Here is a 17,729-nt window from a genome sequence, read left to right on the forward strand (position 1 = left end):
CGACCCATATGGGAAGCACAACAAGCATCAGTTTCCAGCCCACTAATTTTTTTTGAAAAAATCAGTCTTTTTTTAAGAACAAATCATTGATATATATGTTAATTTAGTTACATATAATACATAATAGGCCAAGTTTTTAAAAATTGCTTGCGGTGTTTGCCATGTCAGGACTGGTACTGCCTAGTCGTATATGTTTATTGGCCAAAATGAACATCACCTAGTCGTATATACACTTGCAAGTTTACAAGTGCTTGGATACTTAAACCTAGTCGTATATGTTTACTGGCCAAAAAGAAGAAAAATAATAATAAACATATTAAAGCATATAGTATTCTATATCTGCAAACATTTCGTTTTTTAATTCTATTTTAATGTAATAAGTCTGACTTGATAAACATACCAAATGAAGAAACATAATCATATTTTTTTTTGTAAGTATAAGGGATTTTTCATAATCATATTACTTTCTTTCATTTTTCATCTTTTTGATATTTTTTCTGTCGATGGACATCTCCTATTGTAAGTATAAGGGATTTTGAATATTATCTTCTTCTTCTTTTTCTTATCATTTTAGTCATTTATTTTGAATAATCTCTTATATCAAAAAGATATTTATGGAAATGCATTCATTATTAAGTAAGTGCAACAATTCCATTGCAAGATCAAATTTCGTCAATCTCATAATAATGATTAATAAAATAACCGATAATTTATATATTATTTACTCATTCTATTTTTTAATAAATGTCAATTTGACATTTTTCACACAGATTAAGAAAATGATTGAAATGTATTTAAATTGTTATTAATTACACCTATTTGACCAATAGTATTTGAGATAAATAAAATTATTTATAAAATCAATGCAGTATGCAATTAATTTTCAACGGAAAGTAAATATAATTTGCATTAGAATTTTAAAGTAACATTTTTTTATGTAACATAAAAAATGTTAAAATGACATTTATTATAAAACAAAGGAACAACTTTTAGTGGCACAAATGTTCGTTTCTCTTGCCCTTATACAATACTCATACAAGTCCATATTCTGCACCATTTTGGGTGAAACCTTCAGTCCCATTTTCAAGCCAACCACAATTTGTTCTGTACTTCACGTGGCTCTTTAAAAGAAACTGGCCTCTTTCATAATTTATACTCAAAACACATTATTTTTTCATAAGAACATCAACCTCTTAGCTTTGTTGATAAAATTAAACTGGATTATATTTTATTCTCTAACAAGCTTACTCTACTGGCCGAAGTAAATTCCTCGTGCGTGGTACACACGATTTATGGTTAGCTTTCTTTATTTTCTTCCACTGCAAGGAACTAACAATCTCTTGTTATATGTCAACGATATTATCTTCACAGCATCATCAACACCACTTCTCAGTTGGATCATTTCTGCTTTTTCCTCGGCATTTGAAATGCAGGATGTTCCATTACTTTTTTGAAATTTCTGTAAACGTTGGTGAAGGAATCTTTTTTCAATAACAAAGTTTTGCTGCATACATCTTGTATTGTGTCGGCATGACATATTAAATTGTGTCTCACGCTTGTTGACACAAAGTTTGAGTTCATTGCCACCAATAATCCTCCTACAATTTTACAAAAAAAAATTCAAACCAGTTTTCAAAAATATATATATAATATTATATATTTTACTATCTACTTGTTAGAAAAAGTATTTCATGAAAATTTGGTCCGACTAAAATTAGTTTTGTTCAGCTTTAGACAATTGTAATTGGGTTGCAACTTGCAGGTGCTGATTTTGATTCGGTTTATTTCAACTGTGAACTGTCTATTTGGAAACAAAAGACATGCTCGTTTTGTAGAAAATTGAGCAACTTTTTTTGGTCAGTGAAAAAGTCTCTTTAATTATAGAAAGGTAAAGGGAAAGTCGAAAGAGCCCACGAACCAAGGAAAATAAAGCTGCGAATTACATATGCATTATTGGAAACATTTTCACAGTAAAATAAATGTGAAGCCTTTTTTTTTTATCAACTGAATAAATCATTAATTAAAAAAGGAAGGGGGGGAGGGGGAGGATTAGTGTGAAACTAGGCCCAATAGAGATAGTTTGGTACATAGAGAAGCCTTATCATAAGAGTCTGCAGGCCCATTAAAAGATCTAGGAACGAAAGAAGCTTGAAACGAAGAAAAAGAAGATCGGATAAGCGATTCAATGTCAGCTAGAACCCCAAAGAGCTCTACAGATCGTTGTCTCGCGTTGATGGACTGAATGAGCCCTTTGCAATCTGATCGTAGCCAGATGTAATCGAAGTTGAGTGAAGTAGCATGTTCGATGTCTGCTCTAACCGCTAGGGATTCCGCCATTAGCCGGGGAGGAGACATGATCCTGGTAGAGGCATCCTCGATTGAGTTCTTTACCCGTTTGATCTGTGAAGATCCAAGCTAGCCCCGCAGATTTAGAGTCTTTGTTCCATGCCGCATCCGTGTTACAGAGAATCACCGCTGTAGAATTGATCTGGATTGGGTTCTGCTTCGCGGTGCTAGCGGGGAGAGTTGGTGATAGCCCTTGTGTTGCTTCCCATTCCTTCAATAAGTTGATAGATTTGGTGAGGATCTCTGCTGGTGAGGCTTGTCTATTGTCGAAGAGTAGCTGATTGCGGCTAGTCCATAAGCTCCAGCAGATCCAAGGGAACAGGTTGGAGGAAGTTCTCGTTGGTGGGAGGTTCACTTTAGCAAAAGATGATTGAAGAGACTCTCTGAAGGAAGAACATGTTGCTGGGTTGAAGGTGATTGACCAGGGGCAGAGCTTCCAGACTTCAAGCGCCTTATTATAACGGAAGAGAAGATGCTCCAGCGTTTCTTCTTCTCCACAGGTGATGCAAGAGGTATTGCCAATAAATCCTTTTTTTGCGTAGATTGTCACCTGTTGGTAGGTTGTTCATAGCGCACTTCCATAGAAACAACTTAATCTTTGGGAGTAACTTTGGTGTCCATATGAATTTCTTCCAGTTCCACTCACCATCTGCATTATTCAAGAGTAGATTGGTCGAATATTCCGACTTTACAGAGGAAATTCCTGAGTCTTGTTGTGTCTAAATATAGGAGTCTGGTGCGTCCTTTGTGCTCGGTCTGATGGAGAATATGTGGTCCGTTAGCTCCGGTAGGATCTTCTCCATGAGTGCTTTGTTCCATTCATTGGTTTCTCTTGATAGCAGATCCGCAACCAACAGATCTTGATATTGGAGGAGTACTAGCCCGCTTGGTATTAAATCGTTGGAGGTGCAAATCCAAGAGTCTGTCCAAACCTTAGTAGTCTCACCGTTGCCTATTGCTTTCTTGAGGTGTTGGAGAAAGAGGTTTCTACCATGCAGAATCTCTTTCCAGCCGTGTGAAGAAGCTTGAGTTCGGTTTGCTTTGAAGAAGGGCGTCTTGTAACAGTATTTACCTAGGAGGACTCTTGCCAGTAAGCAATCTGGCTTGGTAATCAGTCTCCATCTAATCTTTGCTAAGAGGGCTTGGTTGAAGATTTGGATGTCTCTAAAACATAATCCTCGTAGATTCTTTGGTAAGGTAAGCTTGTCCCATGTTGTCCAACATATCTTCTTTTCGCCTGACTTTTGGTCCCACCAAAATCTAGTTAATTCTTATTGGATCTTATTGCACAATCCCACAGGCAATTCAAAGAAAGTTATAGCAAAAGAGAGGATGGATGATAGAACTGATTGCAGCATTGTAGCCTTTCCTGCTGTAGAGAGGAACCTTGACTGATAGCTAACCACTTTCTGATGAATCTTGTCGACAATGGAGGCAAAAAGGTCTCTCTTCTTTCTCCCAAAGTGCTCTGGTAGCCCCAGGTATTTTCCTACCCCTCCTTCTTTATCTATGCCTAGCTGATTTTTGACTCTGTCTCTCACTGCCTCTGGTGTCTTCGCAGAGAAAGAAATGGATGATTTATCGACATTTATCATCTATCCGGAGGCTGCTTCATAGCTATGTAGGATGTTGCGTAGAGCAGTACAGCATTGAAGGTCTGTTTTAGTGAAAAACATTGTATCATCTGCAAACAACATGTGATTAACCTTCAGACTGTTTATTGCTACTCTGAGCCCCGCTAAAATGCCACTTTCTTGATCTTTCTTGCATAGGCCTGACAGTACCTCTCCACAGAGAATGAAGATGTAGGGAGAGAGGGGGTCCCCTTGTCTGATCCCCTTTTGTGGATGCACACAGCCCACGATCTCATCATTGACAAGAAAAGAGTAAGTGACTGTGGTGATGCATTGCATCATCCAAAAGACAAATTTATCATGAATCCCCATCCTGCCTAGAACTTCTCTTATAAAACTTCATTCCAGTCTGTCATATGCCTTGCTAATGTCTATTTTGACAGCCATAGAGCAATGGATGGTGGCCCCGGATGTCTTGAGGAAGTAGAGCATCTCATGTGTGATCAAGACATTGTAATATATCGATCTTCCAGGTACAAATGCAGATTGATTTTCTGATATCACCTCTTGTAGTACTGGTTTCAATTTGAGAGAGAGAGAATTTTGGAGATAGCCTTGTAATACACATTGCAGAGAGCAATAGGTCTATAATCAGAAACAACTTTAGGACTTGTTATCTTTGGTATTAGTCTGATATGTGTAGTGTTGATAGTGAAAGGAATGTCTCCTGATATGAAAAAGTCTTGAATCTCCTTTGTTATCGCATGCCCCACTGTATCCCAATTAGTCTGTCAAAAGTTCGCTGAAAACCCATCAGGTCCGGGTGCTTTGTCGGGATGTATGGAGAACATTGCCTGCTTAACTTCCCGGGGAGATGGAGTGGCTATCAGTTTCTCATTTGTCTCTGCGGATATGCACGGAGTTAATGCCTTATGGGCTATATCAGCAGCTGGGGGTTAGTTGAAGTGAAGATATTACTGAAGTAGCTCGTTATAACTATTGCTATATGTTCATCTTCGAATACTGGGGTCCCCGAGGAGTCTTCCATCAATTTAATCATGTTGCGGGCTCTCCTGCCTTTAGTAGAAGCGTGAAAATAGCATGTGTTTCTATCTCCAAGGGCCAGCCAGGTTTGTCTGCTCCGCTGTTTCCAATAATCTTCCTCAGATTTGTAAGCATGTAGTAAGCTTCTGTTGAGAAGGGATTTCACATCATCTGCCACCAGGTCAGTCATAGCTAAGTCTAGTTTTTCCTTCAGCTCAGTGATTAGCTTCTGACTGTTGATATAATGTTTCCTACTCTAGGTAGAAATGACTTTTCTACACCTGCTTATTCTGTCTGCGACCTGTAAGTGGTTAAAATATTTCCACATTTTGTCAATGATTTCCTTAACCTCCGTATTATCTCCCAGCCTTCGATCGTATCTGAAGATCTTGTTTGTCTTTCTCTTTCTTGTGTCGAAGGTATTGATAATGGGACGGTGGTCTGATCCCTCGAACTGGAGGTAGTGTGAGCGTCCATTGGGGAATTTCTCAGACCAGGTGCTGTTAGCTAGTGCCCGGTCAAGTCGACAAAGAAAAAGGTGAGTGTGCCTAGTGCCTCTCCATGACAAATAGTTTCCAGTGTGTCTAACATCAAAGAGATCACATGTAGAGAGAAATGAGTGGAAGTGTGTGAAGGGGCTTTCCGGCCGTATTTTGCCTCCTGTTTTCTCGGAATTGTTTACAATCTCGTTGAAATCTCCCGTTAAGAACCAAGGTTTGTCATTTCTTGTTTCTGAGATGTCAGTGAGCAGTTGCCACACTTCCTGGTGTTTTACAATCTCCGGAGCACCGTACACGAAGGTACTATGGAAGGAGTGATCTTTAAATATGATAAGAGTGTCGATATGGTTATGACTCGAAGATAGTACCTGTAGGTTAATATCGTTCTTCCAGAAGAGCGCAAGGCCTCCTGCTCCTTGGTTGTGGGGATAGACCAAGTAATGAAGGTCCAAGTTAAGTTCCTCCGTTTCATTAAGCACAGTTTGTTCATGATTTTTTGTTTCTTGCAAAAAGATGATATCAGGGGAATTTTTTTTATTTAGGTCCTTGAGCCTTTGGACTGTCATGGGATTCCCAAGACCACAACAGTTCCAGCTCAAGGCGACTAAGGAAGCTGATGGTGATCGTGGGAAAATCATGAGGGTTCTCCTGTTGTGTGTGTGTTGTGCCTGACCTCGTAGTAACTGAGCGTCTCTGTTGAATGGGAGAAGCATGGGGAAAACCATGTCTTGCTGGGCCAGCATGCACTTGAGATAGTAGTCTTCTACCTGAACTGGCTCCCAGGAACACGCGTGGGCTAGCTGAGACTCTTCTAGTCCCCTGATTCCTTCGGGAATTCCTTGCGTTTGAAGATTCAGGAATGTCAGTGGCTCTAGGCTCCGTTAGATGTTGGTTGTCAAGCCTGGGCTCCGTTGATGTTTAGTTGACGAGGTTGGAGGTCGCTGCTGCTATAATGTTAGCAGCTGTGGTTGCCATTAAGTTGTATTCCTCTCCATGGGCCACTCTTTGCATACGCGTAGCCCTTTCTATCGGGTCATCAACGTCTGTGTACTGGTGTGTGACCTCAATCAGGTCATTCATAACTTGCTCAGCGGATGGGATTTTCGCCTGAGCTGGGTAGTCGGTGATCTCTAAGTTTCTTTCCAGGAGAGGTCTAGCTTCATACGAGATATGTAGAGGAGTCTGTAGCTGATTAGTCTCATTTGCCCGTGCTGAAGCTATTGGAGATAGGCTTCTCTTTCTTCGCTCTCTCCACTGGAGGTTGGGGTTCTGACTTTGGCCAATTCTATCAGAGAAACGCCGACTCTTTGGGGCCATATCCCTTGTAGGGGGTGATAAAGTTGGTCTTCTTTGTGCATGACGCTGAATAGGCTCTCCATATTCATGTCTGTTTCCCTCATGGCGGGGTGTGAGTTTGTTCCTTAAAAGTTGGGGTCGTGTAACGGGAGGAGGTAGTCTATCTCCAAAGGGTCTTTCGTGTCAATCAAGCCTCTGGTGGAATGGTTCTTCTGAGGTGATTGGTCTTTTTTCAAACCTTCTGTTCACTTGTGTCTGCAACTCTTCAGAGCGTCTGGGACGCCTTGGGGGAGAGGAGTTACTTCGTGCTGCCTTTCTGTGTCTGGGGTGGGAGTTAACCTCCTCAGATCTGGATGAGAGGGGGCAGAACCTAGCTAGGTAAGCAAGACTGTTGTAGTTGGAGCAGTGTAGTTCAAGCCCATCATATTCCAGTGAGACTGGGAGTTCTACACCAGCAGAAAACTCAATGAGTGCCTCTTTGACAAGGGGGTTTAGAGCGTCCACGCTGACTCTTATCTTTGCTGAAGTTTTTGTTATACAGTAGTCTTCCAAAGTCCGTAGATCTTGCCCTATCTCATAGATCATTCTCTCATGCCAGTAGTGTAAGGGAAGACCGTGGAGTGTTATCCAAAAAAGAATTTGAGAAGGGAAGAGGGGCGAGAGGACTGGCTCCCACCGTTGTAGTATGACCATCCAGTGGGCATAGTGGTAAGGTCTGGCCGAGAGTACGTTCTGCAGGTCTTCTTCCAACTCGAAACGGAACTGGAAGGTATTGTGACCTAGATCTGAGCCCGTGACTCTACCTTTAAGATCCCATTTCCTAGGCAAAGCTATAATAAGGGCTCCTACCGGTTGTTCAGCGGGGTTCGTGACTCTTCCTATCACAGTGAGTGCGTTGTCCCTTATCAGTGCATATGTATCGAATTCCAGAGCTTTGATGCGTCGGCGGGGAGGGTCTTTGCAGAAGGGTTCTTGCATCTTCTCGTGGTCCGAGGAGAAGTGATGTCTTGGAGCCATGTTGCAGTCGTCCCTTGGTTGTAGATCTGGTTATCGAAAGTGGAGGTAGCACGAGCAGCTCCAAGTAACAGGGAGTAGTGGAAGCAGTGGCTTGAGGAGTCATTGTCGACCCAAGCTTGCCGGAGATCCGCTACAGGGTGGTGATTTGCGCGCTCAAAATCAGCTTTTTGAAAAAACTTGCCTTAAAAGGAAAAAAACCGGGTAGGAAACCAAAACCAGAAGGGTAGAAACAGCTCAGAGTTGACCAAAGAGGAAGAAAACCAGCCTTGGTTTTGCTCCTCGAGTAATGTGCCTGAGAGCGTTTAATCTCTTTATATGTGGCTTTCACTTCAAAAAAATGTGAAGCCTAACATCAGCCGTTAAGTGTCAAGATTCTAATTACGGGTTAATGTGACCAAGAATAATATTATAAGAGAATTAGGTTAATCCACTCATGTCAATAGATTTTTAATAAAAAGTTTACAATGAACTCAAATGTACATAGATTAAAGCTCCAATTGTTGGCTCTAGTAAAATGTCAAGAAAAAATTATTACCAGTTTTGAAATAGGATTTGGTTTGAAATATGTTTGATAAAAACTATTATATTTTGGAAAGTAGTGTTAAAATTTTATGTTGAAAGTCTTTTTTAAAAAAAAATCAACACTAATCACTATAATATTATTTGAGATGTCAGTTTTATACGTGTCGTCAAGTTAATTTTCACTGGTTGATTACAGTAATATTCTTAACCAATTGAAATATAAGCTAATCACTAATATATAATGATTTGGACCAATAAACTCATTATCAGTTAGTTTTGAATCATAATAAACTCAAAACGAACATTAAGCAAACATGAACATTTCTGATGATCCTTCACAAACATCAAACATTAAACGAGTGACCCAAGAGACATCTAACATAATTGTAATATGTGAGTTCTAGTGTCTATTTCATTAAAAGACGGTTCAAACCTGAGGGTCAAAACAAATACATAAGGTCTCAATTCAATAGTGAATGTTATTCATACTTTCTAATATTTGTTATTAATTTTGAATGATTCAGATGGGATCCGACTAATGAATAATATCGTGCATGCTAGAGCCAATAGGTCTCGACTGAAGTGTCAATGTTAGGCACATGTAATGATGGTATGATTCGTGGCCCATATAATATTATAATATGAGAAGACTGATGTACGTACTCTTTTGTATAATACTCTATGTCTCCTTTTTATCTTTAATAATAGTGTGAAAATTTCTTAAACGAATTATATATGAAAAAGGTATCAGAAACAACTTGAAAACGATTAAATTAGATAAAAGCCCTGTTCTGGAACGCGGTAGGCGCTAGTCGGGCGGTCGGGTTGGGCCTAGCGCCTAAAGAAAAAATCAGGGATTAATCGGAAATTATGCGGGGCGGAATTTTTAGATGGTTTACTATGTTATAAAACTAATCTTTAATTGTGTATAACATTAATACATTTTTATGTTTATGATTGTATAAAACACACAAATGGAATATATAAATTTAATATAGTGTAATTTTCATCAAAATTATGAATATAAATGATATTTATAAAATTTTAGATCAAATAAACAAATAAAAATATTATTAAAACTAAAAAAAAAAAATTTAAAAAAAAAAAAAAAAAATTAGGCGGCCGCCTAGGCGGCTAGGCGGTCATTTAGGCGGCTAGGCGGTCATTTAGGCGGTCTAGGCGGAAAAAAATCGGATATCTGATTTTTTAAACCGATTTGGCATAAATCGGAGCGGAAAAGTGACGCGTAGCGCTTAGACGGCTAGGCGGCCGATTTTTAGAACAGGGGATAAAAGTAACCCAAAGTGTTGCACGCTCTCTGTCTTTTTCATACCTTTAACAAAAGAGAATCCATATTGATTTCCCTCTTACACTGTCTCTATATATAATAATCGTGTAAATAAAAAAAGCTCAACCCAACAATATGATTTTTTTTGTTAAGATAAGGTATATTTTTCTTTGCGGGAAGTCCAATTCAAAAATATGATTTTTTGTTAAGATAAAGTGTACTTTTCACTTTTTCAGTTATAAAATTATTTATATTTGCCTTACACAATCCAACTTTTGTTCCATCTTTCAAATTATTTTAAGTAGTAGCAAAGTTTAGTTTATTTTTTCACCTCTATATATTTGTGCCACCATTCCTCTTACACCTATCTGCAAAAATCCTTAAAGAACAATCGCCATTTTTTCTCTGATTTCACTTCTCTCCTAATCCCAAATGAACTACGAACACATCTGTATTCTTTACCGACGTATAAGCCATCCCACATTCATTTTTAGAAATCTTCTACACAATATATTATATATTTGTATGTGCTCTTATAGTCGTGCCTGGCTCCCTGTATGCCACAAGTATATACCGATCTCGTTACGAAATCTATGGCTAGTGGCGTACAGAGTAGTCAAGCATGACCAAAGCTTTTCTTGGTGTATAAGTAGTATTTTGTCTTTATAACAACATATAGCATGTATGGTGTTCTATATGCATTTTATTATACGCATGGATTATGTTTTATTGTACACATCTTCATTATTTTCTTAACATCCTTAATACGAGTAACGTGCAACCGTGTTTTAAGAAATTACTAGACTGCTAAGATGTAATGAGTTTGTAATTAAACAATTATATTCATATTTTTAAAAATTATCTTTGGCGGTAATAAGTACGTTGAACAAGAGAGTTAAGATTGTCGGCAATAAGTAGATAAATAAAATATAGTTAGCACATGAAAGAACTAATTGTCACCCCTCATTTTTGTTATGCATATACATGCTTACTTAACCCCATTTTTATGGGAAAAAAAATCTATTTTTGTTCCAGATCTTCTAAGCAACGCATCTCAATCATAATATAATAAAAAATTGTTTTCAGTGATTTACGGAAAAACATATGGGTGGTTTTACCTATCAAAATTTAATATTATATCCGTCTAATCACTTCGAATTTCGTAAGAGTTGCAAACTAAAATATTATGAAATTTTGGTTACAATGGATTGAGAGATAGTCTCTCATCGTATTAAGAAGGATATGCTATAATGGAAAGACATCATCAACATTTACCAAAATTATGAATTCTTGCAGGCAATGTCACGCGAACGCTTTAGGAAACCTAGGACCATCCGCAACGCGGTCCGTGCGTGATCCTTAACGAGTCCGTCGCATTATCAAAATAATATACGAGCCGAGAAAGGGAAGGATTAGTCCGTAACTAAGGATTGAACGGATTTGATCCTTAGCGACGTGTCATAACCTGAGTGGTCCGGTCGGTTTTCGTCTTTGCTCTATCAAAAAAAAAATTAAAACATTTGCGACCGAAGCCGAGAAAAAAAAATAGCTCTCGACGAAAGGCGATTTTTGGCGATTTCGATCCGTCCCGAGACCAAGGTAAATCTTCCGATTCTCTTGCAGACTTATGGATTAGGATTAGGTTCGATGTTGTTTTCCTCTCAATCGGTTTGGTTTTGTGTTTTCAATCGACGGGTTTGATAACGATTTTGGGGATTCAATTTTTTTTTTTGAAATTAGGGTTTCGAAGAATTTTTTTCCAGTCGATTTGGGGTTTAAGTTAGGGTTTGATTACGTTCGATGTTGTTTTCCTCTCAATCGGTTGGGGTTTTGTGTTTTCAATCGACCGGGTTAGATAACGATATTGGGGTTTCAAATTTTTTTTTTCACTCGATTTGGGGTTTAAGGTCATTTGTAGTTAGGCTTTGATAACAATTTTGGTTTTCAATCCCATTTTAGCACTTGTTACTAGCGTTTTGTACTTATTGGTTTCAAAGAAGTTGAATGTACTTAAGAGTCATGTAGATTATATGTTCATTCAAATGCTTGTTTCAATTGATTTCGGTTACATGATTTATTTCAGGTTTACGAAGAATGGGACAAGATTATTCATACAGCCAGTCTTCTTCATCAGATGAGTACGACATAACCTCACTTATTCAAGCTGAAGCTGAACTGTACGGGGATGAAGCTGAGAGTAACTACCATATTGCTGAGCCGCTTCAATACCAACCTCAACCCGAGTGTGATGAAGGAATCCCGAGGATATGCTACTGTGGTGGTGACCCTGTTGGTGCAATATCTTCCATGGCTAAAGATCCAGGGAGAAGGTACTTCACCTGCCCAAATGTCGATGATGGGGACTGCCACATTTGGAAATGGTGGGACGTGGCTATTACGGAGGAGATGCGTGAGTTTCAGACACAACTTAGGCAGCTTAAGGATCAAGGTTTTGAGTGTGAGCAGAAGCTGGTAAAGCTACAGAAGATTGTCTGTGAGTTATCTAAGAAAAAATTGGGGCTTAATACAAATGCCTTTGCAATGGAAGTTTGTCTAGTGGTCCCTGCAGTAGTTTTTTTAGGTTTGGCGGTCATGTATCTGTCTGGTAAGTTACTCTCTTGTGCTTTTGGGTTGGTCTTTATGCATTTTTGTTAAAAAAATTGTGACTGTTTGATCTCATGTTGTTACAGGAAGAGCTTCAAAGAAGTAAAAGCGACAGGCCTACAAATATCGCTAATATGCTCGGCATTCGGGAAGATGTTCACGATAAGCGTTAACATCAACGATTGAAAAATGATTTAATTGAAAATATTTGGAACAAATTTGGTGATTGAAAAATAATAAATATTTTATCTTTTTATTTAATCATGGAATAAATAAAAATAAAATTTTCACTTTTAAAAAAATAAATTATTTTTTTATTTCTATGAACTTCAAATTGAAGTACACCATTAGACATAACAAAAGTATGAAGATCCTTAACTATTCAAAAAAAAATTAGTTTTATGTTGCTAAAGACTCAATTAAGAGTAACACCATTGCAGGTGTCCTACGGCAGTTTTTAATGGGTTTTCATGAGTTTTTTATGTGTTTTTTTTGGTCTTCTAAAGATTAAAAGAAAACGTTTGAAATACAGCGGAACGAGACATAAGTCGGCAAAGGTACGTACAAACAACTAAAGTGGTAGAAATAGTGAATGTTTATAATTAAAATTTTCAAAAAGAGAGTCTAAACTAAAATGTAGAGAAAAAAAATATCGAATAAGCAAACTCCATATAATACAAATCTGAATGCAAGCATAGATAACACTTGTGAACTAATATCTTGTCTATATAAGTGGGGTCTTAAATTTTGATTTAAAGGTAGGGGGCTTAGAGCATGATTAATGGAAGTGTTTAGAGGGAGGTGTTTATCAAAAAATTAATATAATAGTGGATGAAATCCACACAAAAACTAAGCACATGTGCTTATTGTGCTTATTGTGCTTAATTAAGCACCGGTGCTAGCACTGTTTCGCGGGCCCCACTGATACGTGGCGGCCCGCTATTGGTTCGTTTTTAAATATTTTCTTTTCTAAAAATCAGAAAAAAACCAAAAAAAAATAAAAATAAATTAAGCACCCCAAATGGAGTGCTAGGGTTAATGGTGCTCTTAAGGCTCTTGTGGTTTTTTTCTCAGGAGGCACGGCTCGCTTGCAGGTTTAGATTAATTTCCGTCTACAGAATTTAAGTTGTTTATGTTTGTTTCTGTTTTGGTATTTGATTACCATTACTATTTGACTTAGGGTTGTAACTTGTAAGGTTATTCCTCAAGTTCTATATGAATAAAATTTAGATGACCAAAAATGCCTTCTCACTAACTGTTTATTCTTTCTTTTCAGTTTGTAAAAATCTTTACCAGGTGGATATATACATCCTGACCTGCCAACTCCTCCAGAGAGTCTACAAGCTTAAGCCTGACTCAGAGGTTCTTAACAAAGTGAAAGCCTCTCTCGCGGCTAGGACAACGCATACGATGCGTTTTGTCAACAATTGTCTCACCTTGTCATGCATTTGTCCCTCCCGATCTTTTTTAATGTTTCTTTCTTCAAAATCATCGACACTAGCAAGACGATGTTTCAGAGGCAACTCTAGGTTTGTACATATAAGGGTTAGTGGGTTAATGCATAGTGTATACTTGCGTATGATCTAAATAGTAACGACAGTTTAGTTTGGAAATGGATTAACTTTGACAAATTAACGGCTATGAGATAATGATTAGGGGTAACTTGACTGACCGGATTGATAGGGAAAAAAATGGACAGAAACGAATATAATGAAATGAATTTCTTAATTAAGTATAGAATTATCTTCGTGTATCAATGTAAACTACTTTTGTCGTGAAGCAACATAGGCATCTACAAATTAAAGGGCACATGTCAATAACCCTTTTTAAACGTGCCATCTTCCATACTCCGTGGCCAAAGCACTACACTATCGATTATTAAATCGAGATTGATTATGGATTTATTGTTTATAATCACAGCAAGCGAATAAATAGAGAAATAACCTCTAGATTCACCGACCAATAGTGTTTGAATATTTGATATTTGATATCTTTAAAAAAATGAAACAAAATTGAATTTCCAAATAAAATTATATTTTAAAAATAAGACAATAAAAATACATAAAAATAGTTACAAAAAAAATAAATAAATATTGTTAAACCGTTAGCAAAATACTAAATCTTATACTCTAAATCCTAAACTCCAAACCCTAAATTATAAACCTTAAATCTTGGATAAACCGTAAACCATTGAAAAATTTAACTAAATCTTAATAACCCTAAACTCTAAACCCTAATCACTAAATCCTAAACCCTTGGATAAACCCTGAACTCTTGGATAAATCATAAACTCTAAAATCAAAAATATTTAAAATTAAACCTAGAGTTTATGATTTATCCAAGAGTTCAGAGGTTTACCCAAGGATTCAGAGTTTACCCAAGGGTTTAGAGTTTAATGATTAGGATTTAGGGTTTAGTGTTATTAAAATTTAGTTTTTAATGTACGATTTAGGGTTTAAGATTTTTCAACGGTTTAGAGTTTATCCAAAGTTTAAAGTTTAACGTTTAGGGTTTAGGGTTTAGTATTTAGGGTATAGGGTTTAGTATTTTGCTGAAGACTTAACAATATTAATTAATTTATTTTTTGTAATTATTTTTATGTATTTTTATTATTTTATTTTAAAAATATAATCTAATTTGGATATTCAATTTTATTTCCTTTTTTAAAAGATATCAAATATCAAATAATTAAACACTATTGGATGGTGAACCTTAGGGAGTGAACCCAAGAATTTTTCGAATAAATATTTAAAGTTACCTTAATGTTGATTATACCAACAAGATTAGTAGTCATAGTTTTCAAACCAGCACATATATTTGTATATATAATTTGATTTTAGGAGGAGTTTAAGAAAATATTTAGAAAGAGTTTTTTCTTTTTCTTTTTTTTTTGGGGCAAAGAGTTTTTTTTTTATTTTAAGTTCCATTTATTCTTCTGCTTGATCCTTCCCCATTTTGCTTGACGGGACGTCTCAATTTCCATTTTGTCTGCCTAATACTTACGTAATCTAAAATAAACTCATACGTTCATCTATGATATTTCACTAGCAACAATTTTTTTTTGTTTATTTCCCAAGTAAATAAAATTAACAAAATACGAGATTATAATGATTAGGGTATACTATACGATATGCACGTTTATATATAAATCTTGGGGCTAAAACTTGTAAACGACGAGAATTTTAGGGCCACAAGTAATTTTAATAAAATCAGCTTGTGTTATTTTTAATTCGATTAACATAAATCAAAACAAATCCTTCGAACTCAAAATTCGAATATTCCCTTTCTCTTCTCCTTCCTCTTCTCTCTCTTTTCGACCCGATCGTTTGAGGAGAGAGAGATGGAGAGAGGAGGAGGAAGAGGAGGAGGAGGAGGAGAAACAACAATATGCGACGTTAATCCGCCGACACCTACGAAATCGGTGACTCCGAGATATTCTCTGAGCTTTTGGGAGGTCACGGCAGCTTCCGGCGTCGTTCTGGGGTTTCTCATTGGCCTTGTTTGCGTTTATCTCACAATGCCTCAATCTGATTACAGCTTCCTCAAGCTACCTCGTAATCTCCATGACCTTCAGATCCTCAGGTCAATTTTTAAACGTTTCTATAATTTGATTGCTTCTGTGTTTATTTTATAGAAATTGCAAATCTATAGAATCAATGGATGAATGATTTTTAACATCTTAGAGCTTTTGTGTGTCGCAGAGATAACCTGGAGATTTACACAAGTGATTACACAGTTCAAGTTCTTGTCGGATATTCTTTGGTGTATGTGTTTATGCAGACATTCATGATTCCTGGAACTGTGTTCATGTCTTTGCTTGCTGGTGCTCTCTTTGGAGTTTTCAAAGGAATGGCTCTTGTTGTCTCCACTGCAACAGCTGGTGCTTCCTCTTGCTTCTTACTCTCTAAGCTCATTGGTAGACCTTTGATTTTCTCGCTTTGGCCCGACAAGCTCGTCTTCTTCCAAGATCAGGTTTGGAAAAAAAAAAAAGCAAGAAAAGACAAAAATGTTTTTGTCTGTCCTAATTAGGATTAGGAAAACTACTAATACATAATAATGAAATGATTACATCTATTAAGAAAAGGAAAGAGTTTCCTTTTCTCCAAGCTTTGTGGCCGCCTCTCTCTCTCTTGAAGTCGGCTCTCTCTCTCCTCTTTCTAGGGCTTCGGTCATCTCTCCATCTTCTAGGTATTGGGCCGGTCTTGGGCCGGGCCTGGTTAATGGCAATCCACTCCATGATTTATAACACTCCCCCTTGGATGCCATAACCATACATGATTTGTAGTACGCTTCATGTTGCATCATTAAAACCTTATCAGGAAAACCCAGTGGGACAAAACCATAATGAAGGAAAAATAGTACAACACGCACTACTCCCCTGATGTGAACCTCAGTGTAGGTTTCTACATTCTACGCATCTGGTGCGTGATATTTCCTGTATATGTAGGAAGGGAATAATCGGCCAAGTTCATTACTAAGCCGTATCTAGACCACTTTGACCTCTTAGGTCGTTTCTCATGTCTCTTGACATCGAGTGTCCCGGTAAAGCATGTGTGCTAAATAATGTGAACCATATTGTTCTCGGGGATCACTATTGGGTCTTTGCAAATAGAGTTTGCATGTGTCCATAGTCTAGACGTGATCGTCTACTCTTAACTCTTTACTATGGTCGGATAAACCAAGTACTTATGGACAATGTACTAGACATGGTTATCATGAACCTATGTATCTGTCTGGCCGATCCATGTCTGGGTCATATATCTTTTCTATACATGTCCACTACTTGTCTCATGAGTGTTCAAGATCAATGATCTTTGCTGTGAGTTTATAATCTCTTATTATGGCTTTGCGGTCGAACACTCTCATGGATGTGGTCATCGATTTCTTTGCCTTTAGGCAGTACCATATCTATCTCGGACATTGTAGTCCTTTATCCATCTCTTGATGGTGTCTCATGACCTCTGTTGCTGTGGATTATATCACACACTGAAATATATATTATTAGGTCATAGATCTCGGCTTTCACAAGCTTAAGGATTACAATACATTTGTATCCGGTTGATCCTTTGTCTTTACTAGCCCGTGATCAAGAAGAAGAGCCAGACGTCTTTTAATCTTAAAAGCCGGACGCTTCTAGCAGAAGAGCCAGACGTTCTTTGCTGAAGAGCCGGACGCCCTTAGATGGACAGAGTCGGACATCTTTAGTTGAAGGGCCGGGACCGAACGCTTTTGGTCGGACATCCACATAGATTTATTCTATGCCTACTAACCTCTTTTAGGTTTAGTATAATCACAAGGAATTTCAAATATATGGACTGTATTGGATTGTCTTTTATACAACTCCAAGATCAATGATCATGCGTGATCAATTTCTTTTACATACTATATGCAGTTGCTTTATGTTTCAGTCCATGAATCAGCTTAGGAACGAAGCTGTTTTTTCATCTTATCCAGTGATCCATATGCTGCTTACTACATCATTTGTATCTAATTTATTTCTTATGACCAGACCATTGTCAATTTCGAAAATCTGTAGCA

General features: G+C 37.4%; 4 protein-coding genes across 5 annotated transcripts in view; 2 read left to right on the forward strand and 2 right to left on the reverse strand.

The window, feature by feature from the left end:
- Positions 1–2,314: 2,314 nt before the first annotated feature.
- On the reverse strand, positions 2,315–3,001 carry LOC106303296. The gene is made up of 2 exons (XM_013739607.1): positions 2,993–3,001; positions 2,315–2,896 (listed from the first exon to the last, which is right to left on the reverse strand). Exons 1-2 carry the CDS (start codon positions 2,999–3,001, stop codon positions 2,315–2,317), a joined length of 591 nt encoding a protein of 196 aa, XP_013595061.1.
- A 3,942-nt stretch (positions 3,002–6,943) lies between these two features.
- LOC106303297 (uncharacterized protein At4g02000-like) lies at positions 6,944–7,777 on the reverse strand. The gene has a single exon (XM_013739608.1). The coding sequence runs from the start codon at positions 7,775–7,777 to the stop codon at positions 6,944–6,946; it is 834 nt and encodes a 277-aa protein (XP_013595062.1).
- Positions 7,778–10,980: 3,203 nt separating this feature from the next.
- LOC106305047 lies at positions 10,981–12,396 on the forward strand. 2 transcript variants are annotated; one of them, XM_013741427.1, is made up of 3 exons: positions 10,981–11,186; positions 11,671–12,192; positions 12,278–12,396. In XM_013741427.1, the coding sequence occupies exons 2-3, from the start codon at positions 11,682–11,684 to the stop codon at positions 12,295–12,297; spliced, it is 531 nt and encodes a 176-aa protein (XP_013596881.1). In that variant the 5' UTR covers positions 10,981–11,186; positions 11,671–11,681; the 3' UTR covers positions 12,298–12,396. The 2 variants fall into 2 exon arrangements, with proteins under 2 accessions (XP_013596881.1, XP_013596880.1); XM_013741426.1 differs by having other exon boundaries at positions 11,671–12,303.
- Positions 12,397–15,497: 3,101 nt separating this feature from the next.
- Positions 15,498–17,729, forward strand: part of LOC106304680 (uncharacterized membrane protein At4g09580-like) — a 6,638-nt gene continuing 4,406 nt past the window's right edge. Inside the window, exons 1-2 of the mRNA XM_013741077.1 lie at positions 15,498–15,773; positions 15,893–16,163. Of these exons, the coding sequence (XP_013596531.1) occupies positions 15,532–15,773; positions 15,893–16,163 (513 nt within the window). The 5' untranslated portion in view covers positions 15,498–15,531. The remainder of the gene's footprint in view (positions 15,774–15,892; positions 16,164–17,729) is intronic.

The sequence above is a fragment of the Brassica oleracea genome, chromosome C7, assembly GCF_000695525.1.
Source record: "Brassica oleracea var. oleracea cultivar TO1000 chromosome C7, BOL, whole genome shotgun sequence".
In the NCBI taxonomy this organism is placed as follows: Eukaryota; Viridiplantae; Streptophyta; class Magnoliopsida; order Brassicales; family Brassicaceae; genus Brassica; species Brassica oleracea.